General features: G+C 40.1%; 2 protein-coding genes across 6 annotated transcripts in view; both read left to right on the top strand.

The window, feature by feature from the left end:
• Nucleotides 1-1,136: 1,136 nt before the first annotated feature.
• Nucleotides 1,137-19,711, top strand: rfx7a (regulatory factor X7a). Its single transcript, XM_053616780.1, has 9 exons — nucleotides 1,137-1,280; nucleotides 6,062-6,095; nucleotides 10,082-10,173; nucleotides 10,464-10,586; nucleotides 11,801-11,917; nucleotides 13,484-13,568; nucleotides 13,815-14,022; nucleotides 15,031-15,335; nucleotides 15,422-19,711. The coding sequence occupies exons 1-9, from the start codon at nucleotides 1,165-1,167 to the stop codon at nucleotides 18,851-18,853; spliced, it is 4,512 nt and encodes a 1,503-aa protein (XP_053472755.1). The 5' UTR covers nucleotides 1,137-1,164; the 3' UTR covers nucleotides 18,854-19,711.
• nap1l4b (nucleosome assembly protein 1-like 4b) overlaps nucleotides 3,306-26,720 on the top strand; it is a 31,846-nt gene continuing 8,431 nt past the window's right edge. For 4 of the 5 annotated variants that reach the window (XR_008384880.1, XR_008384879.1, XM_053616781.1 and 1 more), the window contains exons 1-4: nucleotides 22,754-22,889; nucleotides 24,521-24,573; nucleotides 25,805-25,901; nucleotides 26,172-26,313. Coding sequence is in view for 3 of the 5 variants with exons in the window: in XM_053616781.1 (XP_053472756.1) it covers nucleotides 24,546-24,573; nucleotides 25,805-25,901; nucleotides 26,172-26,313 (267 nt within the window). In the remaining 2 variants the exon portion in view is untranslated. Of the gene's footprint in view, nucleotides 3,313-22,753; nucleotides 22,890-24,520; nucleotides 24,574-25,804; nucleotides 25,902-26,171; nucleotides 26,314-26,720 lie in introns of those variants that run through there. The other variant, XM_053616782.1, reaches the window with a different exon arrangement.

Raw genomic sequence — 26,720 nt, 5'->3', positions numbered from 1 at the left:
ACAACAGATGTTTACGTATAGTCCACAAGTCACAATAAGAAATGAATTCACACAAATGAACCAGTTCAAAAGTTTACCCACACTCAATTCTTAATACTGTGTGTCGTTACCTGGATGATCATCGAGAAAAAATCCTCCAGGTCCTGCACATTCTTTGCTTTTCCAGTATCTTCTGCATATTTGACTCCTTTTCCGACATCAACTATATGATGTTCAGATCCATCTTTTCACACTGATGACAACTGAGGGACTCGTGCACGACTATTACAAAAGGTGCAAACATTCACCGACGCTCAGTAAGGCAACACGACTAACACATTAAGAGTCAAGGGGTATAAACTTTTGAACAGGATGATCGGTGTAAATTGTTTTTATTTTGTTAGATTTCTTTTCTCATTTATTTCTGCCCTTCAGAACCTACATAAGATATTTAATGTTTCCCAGAAGACGAAATAATAACAATTTACACCGATCATAGTGTTCAAAAGTTTACACCTCAGTGCTAAATAAAAAACAAAATGCAATTTTTATGATTTTTCTTATTTTATTTTTTAAAATACTATTAACATTTTATAGATTCTGCAAGGCGTATGTAAACCCCTGACCTCAACTGTATTTTTTTTATTTTTTTATTTTTACTTTACATCCATAGTTCTCAGAATAGGGTTCAGGCACCCAGATGTTCATGAATCATAGCCAATAGGTCTGTAATGTATTCTCATAAGTTATTATATTTATTTTTGAGTGCTTATAGTTTTAAAGCCTGTTTGACTGGTGCCTTTGAATTGAATTGAGTTTGAATCACTCCAAAGCTTCGGAATCGACTTTCCATTCCGAACGCCTGGACTCGGAGAACCGATTCTTTCATGGGAATCGACTCATGGCTGGTCAGAGAAGTGCGTGGTAGTGAAATGAAGTGAAGCAGGTTGGATTCAGGGGTTGATTCCGTCCTCTGAACGCATGCGTGCTGGTTTATTAAAACTCACCCGAGGAAACTCGGGGCTGAAATGATGAATCGGAAGCGTTTGGTTGTCTGGAGCAGGAGTTCAGAGGAGCGTGATGTGAATGTTCCGGACAGCACTGCGTTTTGTTTCTGGTTCAGGTCGTGGCCTGCTTGTTAGATCTCTCCCTCCTTCTTCCTCCGTCCCGAGTCTGATCACTGTGATGGCTGATGAGCAGCAGCCCCCGGGACAGCACCCTCAGCCCGGGTCTCTGCTTCCCACAGGACTGCAAGGAACCGAAAGCAGTGCATTACAGCTGAAAATAAAGAACTCTATCTGGTGAGTGCAGCTCGGTTCAGAGTGTTAATTAAACTCACCTGGTGTGTGCTTATAACTATTTCCATCTAACTATCTAACGAACCTCACACGCTCCTCTCACTTCATTCAGACGTGCTCCAGGAGGATTAGAGACTCATGCTGTTGCATCACTGTGTCACCTGTTCACAAGTCATGCACGCGCTGTTAGGCGTTATTACCTATCCTAGTTGATGGAGGCGTGCGCGTGTGCGTGCGTGCGTGTGTGTGTGTGTGTGTGTGTGATATTTCTCAGTGTTTAGATCACTAGCTGTGTGTTTTGGTCTCAGTTTACATCATTGGGTCGTGCTCGTGTTTTGCTAGTGCACGCTCACAAAGTCGCTAGAAGGCGCCAGATGACGTAGAAAAAACCTATTTGCATATTTATTGATTCGTCACGCTCATTTGCATAGTGTTACGTGAAAACAAGGCATTTTCTTAAGACACGTGTAGTAGATTCGATTCGAACAGGGTTATATCAAAATGGAAAGTCGCTTGGGAGAAAATGTATGGTGTGTTCGTCGTTTTTTTTGTTGTTGTTCTTTTTTTTTTGAGTTTTACGAGTTCGACGGAATTGTATAATTGTGTCGCAGTGGTACGACGTCCCGAGATATACGGAGATTTTTGAGGACGTCTGGGTTTTTAAAAAAATTTTGTAAGGGAAACAAATTCATACGCACGAAGCGCATTTAGGAAAATATCGCCATACACACAATTTGAAAATGCAAACATGAGCGTGCTAGTCGAGTAAGAGATCTGCCATTCGTAGTGCACATTCATAACACATTCATAACACCTTAAGAGTGTGTGTAGGTCCATATTGCAATGTCTGCGTATTCAGAAACATACATCTGACGTACATTACACTTAAAAACGATGAAAAGTGAGTTTTAAAATGTACTCACCTTTGTGGGTATTTTGTTTTTTGGGAACAATGGTGATTGGTGTATTGCAGCAATAGTAAGCAGTGATTGGTCATTGGGAACAATGGTGAGCAGTGATTGGTCGTTGAAAACAGTGGTGAGCAGTGATTGGTCGTTGGGAACAGTGGTGAGCAGTGATTGGTTGTAAACAGTGGTGAGCGGTAATTGGTCATTGGGAACAATGGTGAGCAGTGATTGGTCGTTGGGAACAATGGTGAGCAGTGATTGGTCACTGGGAACAACGATGATGATGAGTGATTGGTCACTGGGAACAACGATGATGACGAGTGATTGGTCACTGGGCACAATGGTGAGCAGTAATCGGTCGTTGCTAGGAATGCTGATATGTGATTGGTCGGTTGGGAACCTTTTCAGGAGGCAGAGAAAGAAACATATATATATATTTTAAAATACCTAAATACCTGTATAGGTGTGGACCAGGGCCTCGGTGATTATTTTGGCAGTTGTTTAAACAGACCAGCAGTCGTCATATTTTTTTTTTCACTGTGCAGTGGAAATATGGGTGTAGTTATTTTTGCAACCTCCACCCCGTCACCAGGAGCTGCAGCTCTGATTATACATGTCGAGACATGTTGCCAGCATACAGCTGTGTAATGCACACACTCGCCGTCCATTCACTCCGTTACGTCAGGATTATAACAAGGCACATTACTGTAATTTATGCTCAACAATACAGTATTCATGTAAACCGTAAACAGAAACCAGCACCTGCAAATAAATGGATAATTATTCTCCGTCTTACAGGAGGAATATGTTCTGTATATTGTGTACTGTGGTGTATTAACGCAGCGTTTCCTCTAGAATTCGGTCAAGCCCGCCATAATAACTCGTTTTATAACTTAATTTTTGTTGCCTTTTTGGTACTTCGATTATTATTATTTTATAACCTTTGAAAGACTCTACAGTAGCCGAGTGGAATTTTTGGCCCTGTGCAGTGGGGCAGTTAAAGGTCAGCTAAAGCCCCTGTGTTAACTGATAGCCCTGCTCCACATTTGGCGCTCTGGCACGTGTGTCGGGGAATGAGGGGGCATTCGGCACGTTCTTTACGGACCTGAATTCGCTGGAAAAGAAAAGGAAGCATGCCAAATCACCTATACACACCTTTATGCACCTCTCCGCACCTATACACATCTCTATACGCCTCTACACATCTCTACACACCTCTGCACATCTGTACACATCTCTACACACCTCTACATACTTCTATACATCTCTGCACACCTCTGCACATCTGTACGCATCTCTACACACCTCGGTACACCTCTATGCACCTCTACACATCTGTACGCATCTCTACACATCTCTGTACACCTCTACACACCTCTATGCACCTCTACACACATGGACAAACCTATATACACCTCCATGCACCTCTACACATCTGGACAAACCTATATGCACCTCTACACATCTGGACAAACCTATATGCACCTCTACACATCTGGACAAACCTATATACACCTCCATGCACCTCTACACATCTGGACAAACCTATATGCACCTCTACACATCTCTACATACCTCTATGCACCTTTACACACCTCTACACATCTGTACACATCTCTACGCATCTCTACACATCTCTGTACCCCCCTATGGCCACCTTTATACATCTCTACACACCTCTATGCATCTCTACACATCTCTATGCACCTCTACACATCTCTATACACCTCTACACACCTCTACGCACCACTACACGTCTCTACACATCTCTACACACCTCTACGCACCTGACACATCTCCTCCAACATTTCTATACACCTCTACACTCCTCCACACACTCGTACACAGACCATTTTAAACTCCTCCATCTGTAACAGCTCAAACACTGATTTTAATCATCACTGAACCGCTTTTCTTTCTTTCTTTCTTTCTTTCTTTCTTCTGCAAGATTCTATTTACTTTGTCTCTTTTTCCAGTCTGTTTTAACTTTCTTTCTTTTAGCTTTTTCATTCTTCCTTTTGCTATTAAAGTTTACCTTCGTTCAATTTCAAATGCTTTTAAAGTTATTTATTTTTCATATGTTCTTTCTCATTTTGAAATTTCATTCTTTTATTTAAATTTCTTTCTTTCTTTCTTTTTAGCACTTGTACTAAAAGCATCTCAAAGTAATGAAACTGCTGCATTTAGTTTTTTTGTAGTTATTATGTTGTTGTTGTTGTTGTTGTTGTTGTTTTTTTTAGCGTATTTAGCGTACAAAATGGCACGTCCTTCACAAGAGATATAATAAGGTCTGTATATTTAAGCGTGTGCTGTGCGCGAGGCTTTGTTTATTGGCATATAAGGAGGAATGAGGCTGAAATAGAGGATGGGGGCGATGCTGACGTAACGAGGGTAATTAACTTCAAAGTGTTATGAAAATGAACCACAATCAGCGGCGTCGTCGTTTCTGTGAGAACCGACGTTACAGGAAAAGGTGAAAAAAAAAACGCTTTTAAAAAAGCGCCGTATCGGAGAATGTGAACTTTATGTGAAATCTTTATTTAAGCTGGGAACAGGTGCAAAGATCTTGAATAGACTTGATACCAGATGTATTTCAATGTCTAATGACGATGGGGGAAACAAAGGGTTACCACTGACAAGGACGCATATTGAGCATGTACCCACAGAGCAGTCACATGTCATGGGCAAGGGAATGGCAAGTAGACCCATAAGATCGCAGGCGTGGTTTTGTCGCCGATCTGCTGCCCTCCTCTGTCCCCGAACTCGGGGACTGCTACACCGAAGAGCCTCCTCTAGTAAAATGCTCATTTTTGCATATATTTAAAGAGCCCTGCTCCTGTAATACTCCTATGTCCACAGCCCTCTTGTTGGACAACCACGACATTATTACGGGTATGTCCAGCATAGAAAGACGCTTTGTGATTGCGCACTTACTTGCAAGTAGAGAATAGACCAATAATAATAAGCAAGCCGTAGCCTCCCGAGCCTCCCGCATAACCGATTTCCCGGACGCAGAACGCGCTTGTCCTGTGTCCCCTTGCGTCTGATTTGTCCACTCCTGAAGGGTATAGGCTCTGCTTAAGATTAGATATGACATCACTCTGTTGTTCAGTAAGAGAGAAATTATTCCCTAAGAAAGCCACCCTCCTTGAAAAGGACACTCCACGGAGCAGTCGCTGTGGAAAACGTGTCGCTTTGGTGCAGGCGTCTGTTAACGAGGACTTCCTGTCTGTAACGGCTCATTTCATATACGCAGAGACAACCGCACGAGTAAACAATCATAAGCATTTCTCACTATTTCCTATGTAGAGTTTTCTAATCCAAGAGGATTTCGCCCGAACTGATTTCGGCGGATATTTCGTACCTTTATTATTTGACTTATATGTGAGAATGTACCTTTTTAATTATATATATATATATATATATATAAAGTTTTAAAGGTTCTTCAGTTGTCCTTAAGGTACGATTATGTACCTTATGATTACTTTTTAAAGATTTAAAAGATGCGCAATAAAAAGTTACAAAAGACAAGGAAATGTACAGTTCGGTACCTCAAAACCGGGACACTCTTACCACAAATCCATATTAAACCGTGTGCCGTGCCACACTTGTATATAGATTGTATACTAGTTTATACCGGTTCCAGCCTGGTCCCGTATGACTGCTGGGGTCTTGCTGCTTTGCGGCTCTTTTTCTGTTCTAGCATGTGTTCCTGTGATTATATATCGGCATGACTCGGCCAGGGTCGAGATTGGCGGCTGGGAGAATATCTCACATGCCACCGGTTTATTAATAAAGACGGCTTTAAGTGTTTCTCCTGTTACGCTTGCGTCATTATTAATGTACTTTTTCTTTCCCTCTTTTTTTTTTCTCCAGCAAATCAGTCCAATCGAAGGTGGACAGCATTCTGGTGAGTTTTCCTGATTTCCAGATGATTTAAACCTGATGACGGTAAACATTTGACGCAGGTCAATACGTTAATTAGGGCTACTACTGACGATTATTTTCACAATCGATTAATCGGCCGATTATCATGGTTTTTGATTAAGGATGAATCAGATTTTTGAAAACAAACAAACAAACAAAAAAAAATACGATTTCAATATAGTTTAAAATTAAAATTGCGATCTAAATGCGTTTTTCAGCGCGATTACATTCAGCGGTATTTGCCCCCGGGGAAACTGTTACCAATGAGCAGTGAGACGTCGTACCGCACACGCAAGCACCTGAAGCATGGCGAGTCTACAGAAGAAAAAGAAGAGAAACAGCGTCGTAAAGCTTGCGTGAATTTTAAAATGACCTGCTTGTGGCGAGAATGAACAAAGTGGTCTTAAACAAATGTTTAAATTCCTAATGATTAAATTAGGAGGACAGTGAACGTATGAGACGAACGACGCGAGCGAGCCGCGACTCAAGACTCGCCAGTGTCAAGACTCGCCGTTACACATAGGGTGTGTTTATCAAGACTGATTTTCACACGTAAGCGGCGATGCGTCGCTCTCCTTCGTCGGAAGGACGAAAACCAACAGTTGTTAATATCGCTACTTTCCTTTTAACTTTGTGAGGACACGGGCATCGGCTGCTTCTCACACAGCGTCCCCTCAAATCACATAATCAAGTTAGATATCAGGAACAGCAAAACATTCGTCTAGGTAAATAAATACAAACTGGAAACGGTCGATTACTCTGCATCACCGTGTGAGAGAATGTTCCTGGTGTGTGTGTGTGTGTGTGTGTGTGCGTGTGCGTTTATCGTCACGTCTTTGCCAGCCGTCTATAAAAATAGGCGGCATGTTTGGCTCCGAGACGTCTGCGTCCATTCTTTTTTAACCCCCACTACAGCTGTATGAGGTCAGCGGTAGATTAGTTTAGGCTTTCTTTATTTATCAGCCTTTAACGTAGAGACAAATAGAAAAGACGAAGATGAAACACCGCACTAATTACGACGACTGGAGAGATGGACGAGGAGCGGTGGAGAGGTGGAGGCGCACAGCGAACAGGAGCGTGATGGGTAATGGTTGAATTTCAGATTTGAGCTCAGACCCTGCTGCATACAAAGAGATGGCTTTCATTTGCATGGTATATGCTCCTGACTCGCATATAACCAGCTCGCGGTTCAAAGGTCAAGACCTCTAAATCAGGGAAACCAGGAACGACAGACACAAACAGTTTCCAGTGAAGGTGTGGTACAAATCATCAAGTGTATATACAACTGTACACAAACACATTGGGAGAACCAAACTCACAATCAGAACCAGAACAGCAGTCAGAACAAAGAATACTATCGCTACAAGGGCAAGCAACACCAACCAAACACCAAATCACAGGTAACCACCTCCAACATCCTCCTCTCTCTCTTCTCCTCTTCCTCTTTAAATACGGCCGCCTTTTAGTGATGTCATCATGGGAGGCGGGAGCCAGGCAGGCTGGAAACTCTGGGATGGAGTTCGGACCTGTACACAAACATATAGCACAATACACACAAAGCAAGACTTCCCATCCCAAAGATTCTTGCTCACAGGAGAATTATCTGGCTGCGCCGAGTGCTTACCGATTTCAGACCGAGGCGGAGGAGGAGCGAAGGGCCGCGGGAGAGTGTGTATAAAATGTGTGAATAAACTGAAAGGAGACCCATCCAAACACGAACGAGGACTCCGGACCATGACTCCGGCAGGTTCTCCAGCCTCGTAATACGCTTGTGACGAGGCCATGGCTCAGACCGTTATATTTTACAGGATATGTGTACAAGTGAGAAATAAACAATGTAAAAATATTTACAATTGCACCTTTAAACACATCATTCTCATCATTGAGCTGTGACCCGAAGTGCATATTTATGTACTATTATAAATATTTTTGGAGTATTAACAGCAAAGGTTTCCTCTATTGCACTTAGCGTGTAAATTTCAGAAAGCTTTTTTGAGCACCGATCATCTCGGATTTTTTGTAAATTAGTACATACTTTAAAAAAAATTAATAAATAAAATCACAAGCCCTATTCGGATTGGATTAGTTTATTAGTTTTTTTTTTACTCTTCTCTTCAGTGATCAAACTCTCGCATCCGGACAGCAGTAAAATTCCCACAGCGACGGAATAACATTCTAGCAGGTTGTATTTTCGAAGGTCCCGCATGTTTGTATCACGTGGTCATGTGATCACGCGCCGTTCACAACATGGCATCCAAGCAGTGGAACTAGAGAAGAGACGCTGTTTCTTATTCCACTTTTGGGGTGAAGCGAAGTGTATGAGGAGCATCTGTTTATCGTTCTGTAGTTCAGGAAGTGTTTAATATCTGGGGGAGGGGCATTTTTTAGAAGCCACATAAAATGAAGTGCGTTCCATTTCGTTAACGTGTTCACGTGTATCTCGCGTTTAAGCGCGATATGTCCAACCGACTGAGAGAAGCTTTAAAACCCTTAAGCATTATTACACAGTCCCTCCAGGATCTGCGACGGCAAAAGTTAACGCAAAATCAAGGAAACGCCGCAATATTCGGAGGAGGAGCTTGCAGTTGTTCGAGACACGTCACGAAAGCCGCGGCAAAATCCAGCGTTTTTGGAGGCAACGAACACGGACTGTTTACCTTCTCTTTACGTTACGGTTAATGAATCGTTTTTGTAAATAGTGAAGAGCTGTGTGTTGATGCTGGTTTATTCTTTAGACCTTCAGTAACAGCAGGTCTTTATTGTATCGAGTTGTGGAGTGTGAGTGTGGGTCAGCATCTGCTTGTGCTGTAGAGAAACGCAGAGAGAGGGAGAGACAAACTCGTGTGAGTGTGTGTGTGTGTGTGTGTGTGTGTGTGTGTGTGTGTGCATGCACTACCTTTTACTCAGACAGAATTTAAATCAGCTCTGCAGCACCCTACCATCTTTCAGATTCCCTTTGAAGAGGAGTAAAGTCGAGGGAGAGGACGAAGATGTAGAGACGGCTTCTACATTTTTAATGCCACTACAAACCTTCTGAGCCAGTGTGTGTGTGTGTGTGTGTGTGTGTGTGAGAGAGAGAGAGAGAGAGAGATAACAGTTCAGTTCCTTAAGCTGAATTCTCTGGCTGTGTGTGTGTGTGTGTGTGTGTGTGTGTGTGTGTGTGTGTGTTGTGAAGATGGGATTTTGGGGACTTTTTTTATCTACATTAACTTTGTTCATTCTTTGTTCATTTTTAATATTTCGATCTCACACGTATATGGGAAGACAACTTTTGTTTTTCAGAAACAAAGGTAAAGGTTTCCATAAGTTGTGTGTGTGTGTGTGTGTGTGTGTGTTTCCTGCAAAACGTTGATTTTTAAAATGATTGGCACCCTTATTATTAATATTTGGTATAGCTTTCCCTAGCGAGAGCAACAACAAATAGTCTCTTCCTAGAATATCTAACATGATGGGAGAGACTCGTCGAGGATTGTTGGTCCACTCCGTCATGAGGAACCCTTCGAGATCCTTCATCCTGTGCAAAAAGAAATGCAGAGAATGGGATTAACAGATTTACACATTTGTACGCACTGCACAGAGAATACACTAGAAACATAACTCCACGTCCTCTGGTCATGCCTAGCCATACACAAAACAAAGCTCACAGAGTGTGTATTATTCGTATATCTCCATCACTGTGTATACTTGAGGATTTCTTAGAAGTTCTGAAATCATTACACTGCGTATCAATGGAAAAATATCTGCTTCTATTAAAAAGCAAACTACACAATCTTCTTCCACAATTTCCTTTCCACAGTTTCTTCACGTCCTAGCCCTTGTTTGCGTTTACGAATATGATAGGAAATGGCACATAACTAGAAATAGGAGCATTTTCACTGACTGTTAAACATGTGTATCAAAAAGGGCCGAAGCTAGGTGTAGACCTCGTAGTGTTAATGTCCTCGCTCTTCGTTCCCTGTCCTTTTGCAGCAAGATGTGGAGAGGTTTACAGACATTGAGAAACTTTACCTGTACCTCCGGCTGCCCTCGGGCCCCAGCAGCAGCTGCAGCAGCGACAAAATGTGAGTGTTTTTAAACATGTACGTTTTCACATAGTGAGTGTTCAATGCATTTCGGTCTCTGATTTTCACATAAACTCAGTGCGCTCGTATTCGGGGCTTAATAAAAGACGTGTGGGTGCAGCCTGAGCTTCTGGAAGCCATTTAATGCGTATGTTCACGTGTATTACATGATGCAGGTGTGTGGTGAATGACGTGATGTCTGTTACAGACAGACGTGTCTTGTGGTGTGTGACATGATTACGGAATGAGAGAAAAACAGTAAAACAGTGATTATGTCGTATCTCCAGCAGCGAGCAAAGCTGCGTGTCTTCGAGCCGTATGCAGCAGATGCACGCGTTCAGCTGGATTCGGAATCACCTGGAGGAGCACGCAGACACCTCGCTTCCCAAACAGGAAGTTTTCGATGAGTACAAGTGAGTTTATGAGCTTACGAGTCAAGACATCACGGCGATATTTCAAGAAACTTCTAGAATACGCAACACCGGGATGTATGGGTTTGCAACATACTGCCAGCGAAACTGTAAAAAATATTATTATTTAGTTACCAAACGTTAAAAAGGTCAAAAATTAGGTGTAAATGAATCAATCGACAGATTAATATTGACAGTAAATACTTCAAATGTTTGCTGTAAATTAATAATGAAATAGTTCTCATTTAAAATAGAGCCTTGAAAAAACTTCTAAAAAGGTAGTTAAAATATAATCAGTTAATAATACAGTAACACTGAACTTTTTTTTTTTTTTTTTTATGTTAAAAATTAATGAAAGGTCTTACCAAAATAATTAACACTGAACCTTTAAAAAATCCTTTAAATAAATAAATAAATAAATAAATAAATAAATAAATATTCAGTGAACGCAGAACATTAAAAAAAAATCTTTTAAAAAGCAATGAACTATTATTTAATGTTATATAATTTATTATGAAATAAATTATAATTAAAGTTAAAACTAAATGAACACAGAACTTTAAAAAAAAAACAACTTTGTACATTTGTTATATATTAGTAATAAACACTGAAGCTTAAAAATGTCAATTTAGTTATATAATAAATGAATAATAAATCAAATATGACCCTTAAAAACATTTAAAAATGAGCTCAAAATTAATTATACACACTGAAACTTAATTTATTATTCATTCATAACTAGTTATCACTGATTGTGTATATATATATATATATATATATATATATATATATATATATATATATATATATATATATATATATATATAATTAATAATAAATTAACACTTAAAAGACGGAGATATTTTTATCTATAAATATAACACCAGCCACTTCCAAAAAAATAAAGAATAACAAATTAATTTTTAAAAAAAGGATATTGCGATACCCAAGATATCTCAGAAGTCTGTATTATGATATTATTTATCACAATATCGACAAATATTTTATTGTTTATTCAGAGAAACCAACTTAACGACCCTATACATTAGTCAGGGTTCCAAACATACTATTGTTTTTTTGTTGTTTTTTTAAATTTATATATGTGTGAGAGTTAGACAAGAAGTCATATTTGTTGTTGGGTTTAATTTTGATCAAGATGTTTTTTTTTTTAATTTTATGTTAAATATAAACCAAGTGTCTTTCTCTGTATTTTTCAGGAGCTACTGTGACAATCTGGGCTACCACGCTCTCAGTGCCGCCGACTTCGGAAAGATCATGAAGAACGTTTTTCCCAACATGAAGGCGCGCCGGCTCGGCATGAGGGGCAAATCCAAATATCCTTCTCTGAGACTGTTTGTTATGATCCTTTTGAACTGTCAGACATCTGTTGTTGTAGTTCATGCACCTCCTAAATATAGATCAGGAAAATCGAATAAAGCGTCGACGTGCTGCTGTCGGACAGAGGAACCGAGTGGCAGCAAGAATGTGCATGACCTTCAGGAAATGTTCTCCAGCGCAGCTCCTCTTTCACACACGTGGGTCGTGGGCATTTCACAGATTATTTATACCATTCTTCCTAAAAAACCCAACAAAGGAACCATGTTCCCTGGGTTATGTGTTTTTTTTTTTTCATCGTTAGAACAGATTTGTATGGGTTAAAGCCAGGGTTAAAAGTGCATACGCGAGTACAGACTATTTATATTTCCTCGCTGATCCTGTTCCAAAATAACGCTGGTTTGTTGATGACGGTTGTCACAGTAACGGAAATCTAATACACCTAGCAATCCCCTTCCCTTTCACACACCCCCCACCCCACCCCGTTACGAAATCAAACCCATCTTCATACCGACACGGGACATTTTGACCTTTCCTTTCTGTGTAGAGCTCACAAATTTCCACTTTTTCATTCCGCGTCTTTCTATTTCCGAGTACTGCACAGAGTTACACCCCCTACAGGAGTAACATACAGTATGACAGCCGTATGAGTTCAGTGATGCTGTCCACGTCATGTAAGAGCCAGCATTTATGTTGCTTTGGCGATACGGAAGAAACCTGAAAATTACTCTTTAATAATGAATTAGCATTGCACCTTAAAAAAAAAAAAACGTTTAAAAAGCAGCTATAAATTAACTTCTTAATAATAAACTCTGAACCTTAAAACCCTTTTTTTAAACATTTTTTAAATTAATTAATAAATCGATTAACATCGACCTGACATTCCTTAACGTAGTCCAGTAAAGAGCCGAACTTCGCGCCGCTTCCGCGAAACGGGAGAATCCTGAAAACCACCGTTTTCTGCATTTTCGGCTAAAGCGGTGGACAGCGCAAACGTGAATAAAATTCACCGGGCAGAAAAGCAAATTCACTGAAGGGGAAAGGACTGGGAACGCGAATGGGAATGCGAAAGTCGTGTGTTTGTTTTTGGTAGCCGTTACATTCGGTGTCTTTATCAACAGTACTTAGGCAACCGAATTGCATTAAATGCAATTGTTTGCTTTGATGTTTATTTTATGACCTTCTGCATTCAGTGAATGTTACAGGATTTTTGTATGTCAAAATTCTTGGAGGTCAAAACGAGGTCAAAACGTATGTGTTTTTGAAAAGCAAAGAATCGTCGTGCTAAATATTGACTCCGTTTAGTTTATTCGTGTTTACTGCTTTTCATAGCAGGATTTTAGGCTTTACAGCATTTCTTTATGTCTGCCTAAGACTTTTGTACGGTACTCTCATTGTATGTTTGAGCGTTCTTGTCGTGCTCATTAAGGCCAGCTTGAAATGAACCTTTCTTGTGCTCACTTGTACATCATACGGTGAAATTGTTTAGAACCATCACTGCGAACTCCTTCTCTAAGTTTATGTAGAGAACATTTCTGATCATTTTTGCCTTAACACCTGCTCACGTATTGCTATAGTGGCCTGAGAAAGAAGCCGTTCATTCACATGCCATCTCTCCCAAATCTGGATGTACACAAAGCAGGAGATGGGGTACGTACGTGCACGGCTGCTTTCACTCGTTTACTGGAAGGAAGCTAAGATTTGTCCAGCAAAGTAATTAGATTTGAGTACAAGCACTAGTACAGTAGCAAATACCAGAGTAAGCTGATAAACAGAATGGCACGCTATATAAAATGTACAAAGGAATATATACAACAAGATCATGTTTCTATATTTCCCCTTCCATGTCCATGTTCTCTTCCCTGTCTCTCTCTCTCGCTCTCTCTCATGTGGCAGTGTGAAGGGTTTGAACCTACTGGGCAGAACTCCAGCGGGGAGGATGAGATTCGCTCTGCTGCCTGTGATCTGGTGTGCGAGTGGGCTCAGAAAGTGCTGAGTCGGCAGTTTGTTAGTGTGGAGGACCTGGCACGCTTCCTTCTGAACAGCCACTACATAAGCACCAAGTCTGTTGCTGCTCTCACCGTGATGACAGGATCTCCTTCAGGTACAGTGCACTTGTCTAAGACGTAAGGAGTTTTAGCTTTATACAATACTTCCCCCTGTTGGTATGGAATCAGGCTGAAACGTTAGGATTATAACTATAATAACAAAATGATAAGCCTATAACAAGAAGATCACATTTGAGTCTGGTTCCTCTCAAGATTTGTCCTTGGTACTGTCACCTCTGGCTTGCTGATTAGGAATCTTATTGTACGCTATATGGCCATCTATATGACACCCATGTGTGATTTTTGAACATCCCATTCCAAAGGCATGGCTTTAATATGGAGTTGCTCCTATAATAGCCTCCACTATTCTGGGAAGGCTTTCCACTAGATTGTCCATTCTGCCACGAGAACATTAGGGAGGTACTGATTTCGGGATGAGGAGGCTTGGTGTGCGGTCGGCGTTCCAGTTCAACCCAAAGGTGTTCAGTGGGCTGAAGGTCAGGGATCTGTTCAGCCCAAAAGAGTTCTTCCACTCCACTTCCATTCAAACCATGTCTTTATGGACCTCGTTTTGTGCTCAGGGGCATTGTCATGATGGAACAGGTTTGCGCCCCTTAGTTCCATTGAAGGTAGACCGTAATAGACGTTCTAGACTATCACGTGGAGCCAACATGGTGGCAACAGTTTGGGGAAGAACTACATATAGGTGTCATGGTCAGGCATCCACAAACCTTTGGCCTTATTTAGATTTTTTTTTAAACTGTTCTGTTACACTGTCTATTGCACAGGTTCCCAACGCTGGTCCTGGAGAACCCCTTGTCCTGCAAATTTTAGTGTTTTCCCTGCTTCCAGCACACTTGATTCAACAAATCAGCTAATTAACAGTGCTTCCTGGGTTGAAGTGGTTGTGCAGGAAAAACACCATAAGTTGTTGCTGGACAGGGGGTTCTAGCAATAGCAATTGCAGCTAATAGTTGTCGATGGTGAGCTCCACCATTATATGATTTTAAATATTAAGCATGCAGTTTCCTTTTTGTTAATGTCGTTTCTCTTGATGTCCTCAGGAGCCCCAATGTCTGTTCAGTCGTCTGCGTTCATGCCCACAACTGATGCCCACTCATTCCAGCCTCAGGTCAAAACACTGACATCCCCTTCCATTGATGCCAAGCAGCAGCTCCAGAGAAAGATCCAGAAGAAGCAGCAGGAACAGAAACTTCACTCCCCACTTCCTACTGAAGCTCAGGGCAGGAGGGCAGAAGGGGTCACTACTCCATGTGCAAGCACAGGAATCCCATGTGGAAGCCCTGCTCTACTTTCACCACAGCCCACCATCGGCATCGTGGTAGCCACAGTTTCTAGCCCAGTTACGGTGACTATTTGTATAGGAAGTCAAATGCTTAAACTTACAAAGAAGTCATATTACTGATCTTATGTTAACTCTATTTTGTTGTTCAGGTTCAAAGAAGCAGGCAGTTGATGTCTCCCAGCCCAGTTCCTGTGGCAACAGTGGAAAGCAAGGTGCTCCCTGTCAATTTTCAGGTGGTTACACAATCAGTTCAGCCTGTGAACCGATGTCCAAAGACTCCTCAGAATGTCCCTGCAAGTCCTGTTGGTGATCGTACCGCTCGCCATCGCTACGCCCAAATCCTGCCTAAACCGGCTACAACTAGCACAATCACGCTACGTTCACCTCCTGCGCTCCTTATCACCAAAAGTTCCATCAAAACTGTCATGCCGACACCCAAGAACAGCTCTGTCAACTTTATGAAAATGACAGCCATATCTCTGGGGCCCAGCAACAGCACCACCAGCACTGCTGCCACCACAGCTAGGCCTGCGTCTGCAGGAATCACCAGCCGTAGTGATGATCTCCAGCCTGTTACACGTGTCCGTAGTGGCTCAATTGCTGCAATGCCATTGACACTATCAAAGCCAGGACAAACAACCACAAAACCAGCGGTCAACATCAAGTTGGATGTTGTTGATGCTGTAGTGCGAGCAAGAGAAGCTCAGAGTGGGACAACTGGTGGGCGTATGCAAGTAGAAGGAGTATTCAAACCCAGAGCTGCAAGTGTTCCTACACCTCTAGCTAAAATCTCTGCGGAATTGGACAGGCAATCGGGGAACAAATTTAATGGTCAGATGCTCCCTAATGAAAGCAATTTGGCTGCTGGCAGCAATAATAATCCCATTGAAAGCACTTTGTATCAGGACATAGCCAATCAGAGTACCAGTAGTGCTCCAACAACAAGTAATAACACATTTATGACACCACCCAAGGATGCAGAGTTGGCATCTCCAAGCCCTCGCAAAAGGCAAGGCTTACACCCAGATTCCAGCCTGACACCTGTCAAAAAAATTTACATTTCTGAGGGAAGTGAAGACGCAAAATTGGCTAGGAAAATTGCAGTGAAGAATGTTTCCAGATCAGACACTCCTGAAGAAAGTGAACTTTCTTCAGCTGCTGGAAAAGTTATGATGAAGCTTACCTCCAGTGCTCCTACTCGTATCCTTACATTCTCTGATAGTCCAGTTGGAAATACTGGCTTCCAGACTGTCTGCAGTTCTCAAAACATCTTGCAGGGACAATGGGAAGGGTCCTCCTCTAATGTAAAAAATATCACTGCTGGTACCACAGCTGTGAGTGCTCCTTGCCAGGATTATCAGGTCAGGAATACAAGCTTTCAGACCTTTAACAGACCACAGAGTGTTTCCCAAGGACTCTGGGAAGGGTCTTCATCCAATACGAACAGCAAGCCAATAGTTACTCGCACTGTTAGCACCCCAGGTCAGGCGTTGATACAGCAGCATGCAAACAAAAATACCCAAGCCATGCAAGTAGGTATGGAGCAGTCTAGCTCCTCTGCAGTATGTGAACTGAATGCTGTGCTTTGGAATAACGAGCAACAAGATGGCAATCAGCAACAAATTTATTCTCACCAGGGGACAGTAAAAAACAAGCAAATGTCCACTTCTGTTATGGAGCCTCCTGTGATGACTCGACCTATTGCCACAGGCCAGCTGGTGCAGATGACTACTGATATGGTGGAACATGTCTCATCTCAGCCCCATGTGGGTTACTTCCCATTTAATGATGATGATATGACTCAGGACAGTATAGTAGAGGAGCTAGTTCAGATGGAGGAGCAGATGAAGATGAATAGTTCCATGCCAAACTTTGATGGCTGTGAGGACATGCCACTGCAATGTCAACAGGCTGCCTTGCAGAACAGCATGATATCCAGTCACCAGGCCAGCACTTCTTGCTACAACTTGGCCAACACTAGTAGCACACCTATACACACCCCCACCCACAGCGCAGAGATGATAGGAATGGGGCAGGGATTGACCCGTGAGAGCCCCTGCTCACATTTTGCCCCCACCACCCCCGTGGACAGTGCTCTGGGAAGCAGCTGTCAAACCCCAATTGGAACACCACACTCAAACTGCAGTAGTGGCATTCCGCCCAGTCCTGTTGAGTGTAGGAACCCATTTGCCTTTACTCCTATCAACTCCAACATCACAAGTTACCGTGACGGCAGCACTATCTCGTCAAGCCCGGTCAAGCCCATGCAAAGACCAATGGCCACCCACCCAGATAAAGCTAAGCTGGACTGGATGAATAATAACTACAATAGCACTAGTAGTAATTCCAACAGTGGAATTAGTATTCTGCCCAACTATCAGAATCTGGTGGATAACCAGTTCAGGAAACCTCATGCTTTTGCCATTCCTGGCCAGACATATCCATCACCAGTCAGGCACCATGACATGCACATAAGTCGCTTGACACCTATTTCACCAGTCCAGCAGCAGGTGGCTAGCATGGCAAACCTTAATAAACAGGAAGGATTTGCTGTTCCAGCCCCACTTGATAACAAAACCAGCAGTTCCTCCTCTGGATCATTCCGCTGCCGCAGTGTCAGTCCAGCAGTCAGGCAGCGCAACCTGAGTGGAACCCCAAATCCCAATGTCCGCCGTTATGTGGCCTCTCCTTTTAATTCACCAGTGACACCGGAAGTGTTGAACATCTTTGCTAATAGTAAAGCAAATACTAGCATTAGTAGTATGGTGCAGAGGAGTCAGTCTGTGCCGGTTAACGTGATGATGCAGACAGAGGTTTTGCCCATGCAAGCTGGTGGGCAGAAAAGCAACACTAAAAACATTACCAATGTCCTGCTCAACAAGATGGATGGTGATGGAGAAAATGTGCTACGTGGACTTGGCATGAACAATATGCCATCCAGTTACACTGCTCGCATGAACCTCTCGCAAATCCTGGAAACAACCGCTGCTTCTAGTTTCCATGCCAGTGCCAATCACCAGGCTATGATTTCGCCTGGCTCCTCAGCTTACAGATTTACAAAGCCTGCTTACCTCATGAAGAACAATGGAGGGGATCAAATAAGCTTCTCTGCAAGAGAGGCCCCAAGGCAGTCAGTCTCAAAAGAGAACAAGCAGCTATCTGAAGAGCAGCAGAATCAGGCCTTGATGGTTCAACCACAGCAAGACCTCCAGCAACATCAGCACCAGCAGTCTTTCCTTTTCAATACCACTGATAAAGACCTGTTAGATGAAGACAGCTTGAACGCCATCTCACAGCTTCCAGGCCAGGCGACCGAATTTGGCACTGGAGGTTCAGAGTTTCCTGGTGATATGCAACTGACCTCTGAACTGTCCAGTAGCATGAATGATTTAAACTCTTTAGATGCAAACCTTCTCTTTGATCCAGCAGCAGGTCAGCAGCAAGTGCAGTATGAAGAACCAACACTGGAGGAACTGAAGAATGACCCGATTTTCCAACAGATTTGCAACGAGACTGTGAATTCTGCTGGATTTGATTGGTTGGAGAGCAAGGACCAGACAACAGTGGAAATGTTGGGTTAATTTCTAGCTTGCGTTGTTTTGATAATTAACGGCTTTCATCTATATATGTGGTTTTTAGCGGAAGTTCTCTAAGTGTTTACACAAAGCAAATTGCTGGGCTCAGTTCCTGGGTTGAACAGAAATTATCCCTTTTTTTCCTCAGAATGCTGGTTCTTTTTTTTTCCTCCAAAATTGTTATGTGCGCCTCTGTTTTTTTTTTTTTTTGTGGTGCTGTCACGTTCGATTTCTCTCCACACACGTTCAAATGCTGGAAAGAGAAATGAAATTTAACCAGGGTTCGAGTGTCTCGAAGAAATTAGTTTGTACAGCTTCCAAGAAATTCTGTGAAATTACAAATTGATCATTTTACAGTTTACCAAAAAGCAAGGGATATTTCTGCACACCTTGCAGGCAAGGTATCTTTGTGTAAATAAAATTAAAATAGATTTTTTTTTTTTTTTAATGTTTACTTCTTAATGCATAACGAACTTCAATTAAGACTTCAGGCTGTCTGATATACTGTGATTCATTCAGTCATTTATGTCCAATAGGTGCTTCCAGGTGCATAAATTGATAACACGATAGTAATAAATAAATATATGTATTACCTAAAAGGGTGGGAATATAACAAATCAGAACGCTATACCTGCTGTCTTTTTATATATTGTAATTATATTGTAAAGCTATATATAATATATAATAATATATATATATATAATATGGCAATTGGCACTTACACAACATACAGTGCAAAATTTTAATGACTTTTAAAGTCCAAAGATGAACAGTATTGGTTTTGTAATAATAATTGGCTTGCTAGTCATTGTAAATGAATTATTTCTTTGAATTCATATATATTACTTTCAATTTTCCCTAATTTTTTATCTCAGGGTTCCCCAAGTTCTAGCTGAGGGATAAAAATTCAATAAATGATGCATAGAACCATTAGAGTTTTAAAAACAATCGTTAAAAAGCTTGAATATTTGCACTAGAAGTCACAGTTTGTGTATTGCCGACGTGTTAGGGAAATCCAAGCTGCCTTTTCTTTCTGAAGGCATGAAAGACAATTGTTTAAGAGACAAATTAAGGGCATATTCTTGAAGCTTCGATCTAGACATCACCGGAGCATGATGAACACGACTGTTGTTCATTTTAATGTGTGCACTCACTGTATTTTTCAAAAACCTTTAAAACGAATAACTACAATTATTCCGGATTGTTAAAGATGAACAGCCCTCTTGAGTATCAAGTCCAAATTTAGATCTTGAATAAAATTAATAGGAATTAAAAAAAAAATGTCAGTAAGAGATTTTATTCAGGATTAGTCTATAGATTTGATTATATATGCTTTTTTACATTAGTTGACCAGCCACTTTTTTTTAGTTTAGTGGCATCCCCCCCCCCCTTTTTTTGTAATTGAATACATAAACTTTACATTTTTATGTAACCTTCTTATATCTTCAATGTTTTGCAAAAGGAAAAAAAATTATTTATATCAAATAGATTGATTTGCCATTGTAAGAAGTGCAATGTTGTGCTGAATATTTTTTAAACTTTCCTGTAGCAATTTGTGACTTTTTTGTGTTTAGTTACTATCCTTGCACTGTTACGAATTAAATCTCACATTAAATAACATAGGAGGAGTACCACTATGCCATTGGTTAGAACTTAAGCTGAGAATTTGAACAAGTCATAGCTAACAAAATGATTGGGCTCCGAAAATAACGTAATGTTTTATGCACTATACAAAAGATTGTGTTGAATTGGTATACAGCATGTTGCTGATTTTCTTGTGCCTGATGCAAAAATACAATGTCAATTTGTGATGAGGTCTCCACAATACATCTTAGCCTTACTGTCCCTCCATACCAAAGAAAAGCTCTGGAATTTGAGGGGATTTTTTTTGTTGTTGTTGTTGTTGGAATTTTATACTCCTTTTTTTTCATAATTTGAAAATTTGAAAAAAAATTGTTTGTTTTTGAGGCATTTTCGTAGGCACTCAATTGTTTTTGTAATTTGTAACATGCAATCTGTCATGTAGCACTGAAACTTCTACTAAAAGAATGTTTAAAAATCACACTACTGGTATAATTTGTAAAATGAAAAAAAAATAAAATACATATATAACTGTAGCAGTGCAAAAGACTGTTAAAGTACTCCGCTGAATTTAAGCGCGTTTTAATATATCAAACGTATATGTGAGGAATCACAGGCACTGTTTAATGTCGTTGCTGTAGTTATTGTTGTCGTCGTTGTCGTTGTTATTAAACTGTTCAACGTGTATTTATCAGAAGCCAGCAAATGTGTAACCTGCCTGAGGAATTAGTCCTCATGTACAAAAAGATCATTCAATGTGTTCTTATGTATTTAGTTTTGTTTGCTTGTTTATGCTCTGTATTTTAAGAACAATGAGAAAACACCACGTATGATTAAAGATGCTATGTCAGGTTACATATCTTTCTGTCATGGAACCTGGAAATCCAACATCGTAAATTGGTCAAAGCTTTAAAGCTTGGTTATTACTGTTAACCCCAAGATATTGTTCTAATAGTTTTTTAAAGCTTAAAAGATCAAAAAAGTGATCCGAAAATAAATAAATAAATATCCCAGAGTGGTTAATATAACATGGGGGAAATTCTTTGCTTACTTTTTTCTGTACATTTTAAAAGGCTTGTTTAGTTTATGGGGGTCCCCCCCCCCCCCTCCTTTATCATTATAAGCTGTATGTATGAAGTTTCTTTTTTTTTTTTTTAACTATCAATGTAGTCGATGTTTATTTGATCATAGGCCAGAACTGTGGCTATTATCCTGTGATATAAAACTTATTATCTTTACCCCTTTGTGGTGTTAAACGCTGTACATTTGACTTGCTTCATAAAGTTGCTATGACATTTTGGAAAGTTTGTTTTCTCGTCCTTTTTGCATTAAAAGTGGTCACCGACTTAATTTATGTGACTAATAAACATTTTGTAAAGTATCCTGACAAGGCACTTTGTGTTCCCCCCCAGTGTGAAAAAAAATAACGCTTATATAAATATAAGGTGAGAAAAGGTGCATTTAAAGAATAAGTTATGTAATTAGGTCCTGTTCATGAACAGAAGCCATGGGGATCTGAAGTAAACTTTGAAGAAAACAACCTGAATGTTTTTGGAAAGTGCGAAGTAACTGGAGAACCCGGAAAAAAACCCATACCAGACGTGTTGTTCCACCGTACCGCCCTGGTTTGACTCTGTTTTGTAAATATGTAAATAGGCTCTGTTCAAACCTGGTATTAGCATCCATTTTGAGTTATCCAATCACAAATGGACAACCAAAACACACAGCCGACATTTTGAATGCATTTTTAATGATCAATTTTGATCGGATTTCATGCATCGTTTCCGCTCTAGGAAGGGGGTCACACGTTTATTACGTCAGTCTTCCACTACAGGCAGAAATGTCCTGCGAGTGCACATGGCCTCATGGACCTGTAGGGGCTGTTTCAAACGTTTCATTCACATGGTCTGCTGAGAAATATTTTATCATTTATAAATGAACGAGGGATGTGACGGCGAGAAGCAGCTGCCATCATCCCTGCTGTCATACCGTCGGCTTTATCCATTAACTTAAAATGCATTAGCGTTACGTTACTGCGTTTTCAGAAAACGTAATTAGATTACAGTAACGTGTTACCAACTCTCCTTATGATCGAATCACCCTTTGATTACTTTGTAAAATTTCTACAGAAATAATCTGTTATTTTCCACTCTGACAAAACTCTATTCCAAGTATTTAAAAACAAAAAAACTTCCTTCTTCGCGTTGCACGCCTTGATATGCAAATAATCATGCTGATGAATATGCAAATTAATCCATGACGCCATCCGGTGACGAGCATGCCTCACTTACCAACTTTCCCCTGAAAAGAGTTGCCTTCTTCTGGCATGAATCTCTGGTGTTTAAGCTGCTCGTGTGCTGCACTTACAGTCACAGACAGCAGGCGGCGCTATCCGTGGGTTTTTAAGCATTGATACAAAGTGCTGAAAGTATCCATGAGAAGAATAACAGCTCTGGAAAAGGTAAGAAAGCTGGCTGCTTAAAAAAAAACAAACAAACAACAACATAAAAAACCTACTATCATATTTTAGGTCATCTGGATTTTCATTAAAAAGGTATCAGTCCGTGGTATGTGTTGTTTTGGTGTTTTCTGTCTTCCGCTTTGACAGCTCTTTGTTTTTTTTTTACCTGCTGTATTGTTGATGCTGTATTAGCCGTGTTAGCTGGCTAGCTAGCATTAGTCTCCTGAAGTAACTGTAAATATCTTGCTAGCTCGCTTGGATGAATATTGAGGGTAAATAGTGAAGCGGCTCATTTGTTAGCACACGAGCCGCTATCAAACTTAAATATATAACTCACACCTAAATTAGTTCATTTAGGATTTATAATTTATAATTTAGATAACCAGCTAGGATTCATTCGTTCATTTTCTTATACAGGACAAAAAAAAAAAACAAATCAGTGAAGTAACTCGCTATCTAGTGAAATCCTGTGGTGCCGCCCCAGAATCTTTTTTTTTTTGTTGTTGTTGTGTTTTTTATTTTTTTTATTTAACGTTAGCATGTTAGCAAATGCTAGCTTGTTGGAGCAACGTAAAAACAGCGTAATTGCGCATTTCAGCCCATATATTCATGACTGTATTAAACTTTTTCAATATTTGTGACTGAATTCTGAACAAACTGGAAATGTTTTCGCTAGCTAGCCTTGAGCTAACTTCGAGAGCTAGCGGAGTTGGCCGAGTTGCGTCATCGGATTGAGCTAGCGGTTTTCTAGTATGTCGCACGAGCGAAATATTTCCCCAAAATCAAAGCAACTGTTTTGGAATAAATCCACAAAATTACGAAATAACACGTAAATAATATATACGCTGCGTTCATAATTAAATGTATATATTTTTTAAAATATATATATATATACACTTTTTTTTTTTGCGTTTTCCCCCTAATTTCACGAAAGCCAAAAACGAGATACACCCACCGCCGCTCAGGTGGTTTAAAAAACAAACAAACAAACAAACAATCGCACGAGATCCGTTGCTAGGCAACTGAGAAATTATGGTGGCCGAGCGTCAACTAGCTAACGTTTTAGCTAGCTTTTGTACTAACAATGTAAAAGTAGACAGAAAACCAGACAGAGTTGTCCGAAATGTCAACATTTCTCTCAGATGTGCTGTTAAATCGCTAAAGAAAGACACTAAACACCTTAAAAAAGAAAAAAAAAAAGTTCTCTAATCACATTTTACCGGTCAACTGAATTTCCAGGGGGGGGGGGAGGGAATCTCTTCGACGAAATCTCAAAATCGATTTTCTTTTCGAATTTACAGATTAGTAAATAGAATTTGTTTTAATACCTCAGACAAGTTTTGTAATTGGTGACGTTTTTTAATACCACATAACCCATTGAGTTTCGAAACTAGCTAAATTATTATGCGTCGAACCATAATTCGCATATTTATTCTAGCAACACAATTTCTTAGTTGAAGCGTAGTCTATTATTTTAATGTCGGTTACATTAAATGAAAAATGTGTAATGTTAGTGATGATTCGTTGTTAGGAGTACACTCAAATTATGAGTTTATTGTGTATTTTTGTTTTCCTAAGATGTTTTTCCTTCTAATAATGACTTTCTAAATAAAATGTTTACTTCTTCGCAGAAAGTTCGAGCTGTGTTTTTATGAGATGGAAGGAGATAAGATTGAAGCCAAAGGTGAAGTAAATCCACAAAGATCTTCATTGTTTGTTATATATGTGTGTGTGTGTGTGTATGTGTATATATATATATATATATATATATATATATATATATATATATATATATATATATAATATATAAAAAGAAGAGCAAGCTATTCTTTAGTTGTTCAGAAGCTGAAATATTTATCAGCCAGTGGACTGTTGTTTCTTCTGTAAAGTCAAGCTGTGCGTGATTATTTTGAGATGCTATTCTGGCACGGGTAGTATAAGGTTTCAGTCTAAAACTTTTATGAAGACTTAATTATTGTGCTTTCAAGACGTTGCAGCAATTGGATTCCTGTCCAGTCTGTCATTGACACAGACGTGGAGATACATCTGAAATCTCTAGACTCCAGCATTGTAACAAAATTCCATACCATTCAAAGGAGCAGAATACGATCTCTCACTAACTGTCAGGTCAAAAGCTAATTAGTCTTTAGAAAATGTACTACCTGTGGTAATGGTTCCCAAATGGAAAGGTTGGAGAAAGCTGTTTAGCTAGTTTCAAGTTAAAAAGTTGTATACGTATTTTTAAAAAAAACAAAAAAAAAACCTCTCCGATATCACCTGATACTTGATGATAAGCTCCGCCCCTTTCCCTACATCTCACATTGTTAACCTTTTGTCGATTTCCCGCTTGAAAGATGCGCCGATAAAAGTGACGTCCTCGCTTATTAATTGATATTAAACCCATCAACGTACTCTCGACATAACACTATATTTAACATTCCATTTAATACCAGCTGTGATCAGTCAAAAATATTTTTTATTAAGAAAATTTCAGCCATCGAACATTTTCAGCGTTTTCAGTTTTTGACTTTACCAAAAAAAAAAAATGAAATAGGCCTACAATGAAATGTTTAACATTTTCACAAATAATTGTAATGATGATGCGAGTGTGATTAAAAATGTCATTTGTTTTCCTTGCTCTCATGTGCTAGTCAGCTCAGATGCATTTAAAAAGTTTTAAGAAAGCAACAGCAGTACATATATCGGACATGTAAAACCGTTTCATGTTTTCTACCAAGGACATGCAAACAAGCGATTTGTAAAGGACTTGAAAATGTAGTGTTTTATGGTTTTCATTTTTTGTGTCATGGTGTCACGTGACTTCCACTGCTACTTGGAATAACAAACTTGGGACGGATTTCCCAGATAGAAAGCTCTTTTTTCTGTGTGTGCTGATAACCGTCCTCTGTTTGCAGGTAAGGTGGGCGATCTGGTGATGCAGAACCCACAAGCACTGGCAGCTCTTCAGGACAGACTAGACAACTTAACACAGAGTTCTTCAGTTATGGACAGGTGAGCACAGACTTACCCAATGTTAATGTGCCACCGATGCCATCTTCTTTGAATTTTACTAGTACACCATGGTTCGATAATGAAGGGCATATTGGTGGTTTGTACTTTCACCTAGGAGCTCATTGTCTTTGTTAATGTTCTGGTGTAGTAAGAAAAACAACATATCCTTTGAAAATAAAAACCTGCTGCTGAAAAATGTTCTGGTCCAGATGTTCATCCATTCCTAAACCACCTCCCTTCTCTCTCTCTCTCTCTCTCGCGTTCCTGCAGCTTACCGCTGTCCATCAGGAGAAGAGTCAACGCCTTAAAGAATCTGCAAGTAAAGAGTTCACACATAGAAGCCAAATTTTACGAAGAGGTACACGAGCTGGAAAGAAAGTACGCTGCTCTATATCAACCACTGTTTGACAAGGTGAGTCCCAGCGTTGAATATAAAATAAAGCAGATGGAAGACACGCTCAGTTCACGACTATATATGGATTTGAGTCTACCTAACGCCAATAGGGTGGACCAGGAAGCAGTATGAACTAGTCCTCCTGTGGGTTAGGTAGTTAGAATAATAATAAATACACAATTTAGATGTTAAGTGTTAAGGATGGTGGCACTTTGGAGTGGATGAATTTAATCCGGTCAGTGGTGGACGTAGCTCAGTTTACATAGAAACACACTGAACCTTGGTGAAAATGCTGCATTAAATAAAGCTTTAATTTCACAGATTTGGTCAATTTAAGACACACGTCAGAGTTTTGCTTTATTCAAAGATTACCCTTTTTTCTGATAAACTTTTTCTGCTTTTTTTATAATGACAATTGAGGCACA

Source organism: Ictalurus furcatus, chromosome 27 (assembly GCF_023375685.1).
Source record: "Ictalurus furcatus strain D&B chromosome 27, Billie_1.0, whole genome shotgun sequence".
Lineage (NCBI taxonomy): Eukaryota > Metazoa > Chordata > Actinopteri > Siluriformes > Ictaluridae > Ictalurus > Ictalurus furcatus.
This window is presented reverse-complemented; position numbering and strand designations above follow the sequence as displayed.

What these genes read in the sequence shown, in the direction of transcription:
- rfx7a (XM_053616780.1), top strand. Translation starts at nt 1,165, where the DNA reads ATGGCTGATGAGCAGCAGCCCCCGGGACAGCACCCTCAGCCCGGGTCT. An exon ending in CGAAGGTGGACAGCATTCTG is followed by an intron (nt 6,096 to 10,081) that starts GTGAGTTTTCCT and finishes GTCCTTTTGCAG; the next exon opens with CAAGATGTGGAGAGGTTTAC. An exon ending in GGCATGAGGGGCAAATCCAA is followed by an intron (nt 11,918 to 13,483) that starts ATATCCTTCTCT and finishes ACACCTGCTCAC; the next exon opens with GTATTGCTATAGTGGCCTGA.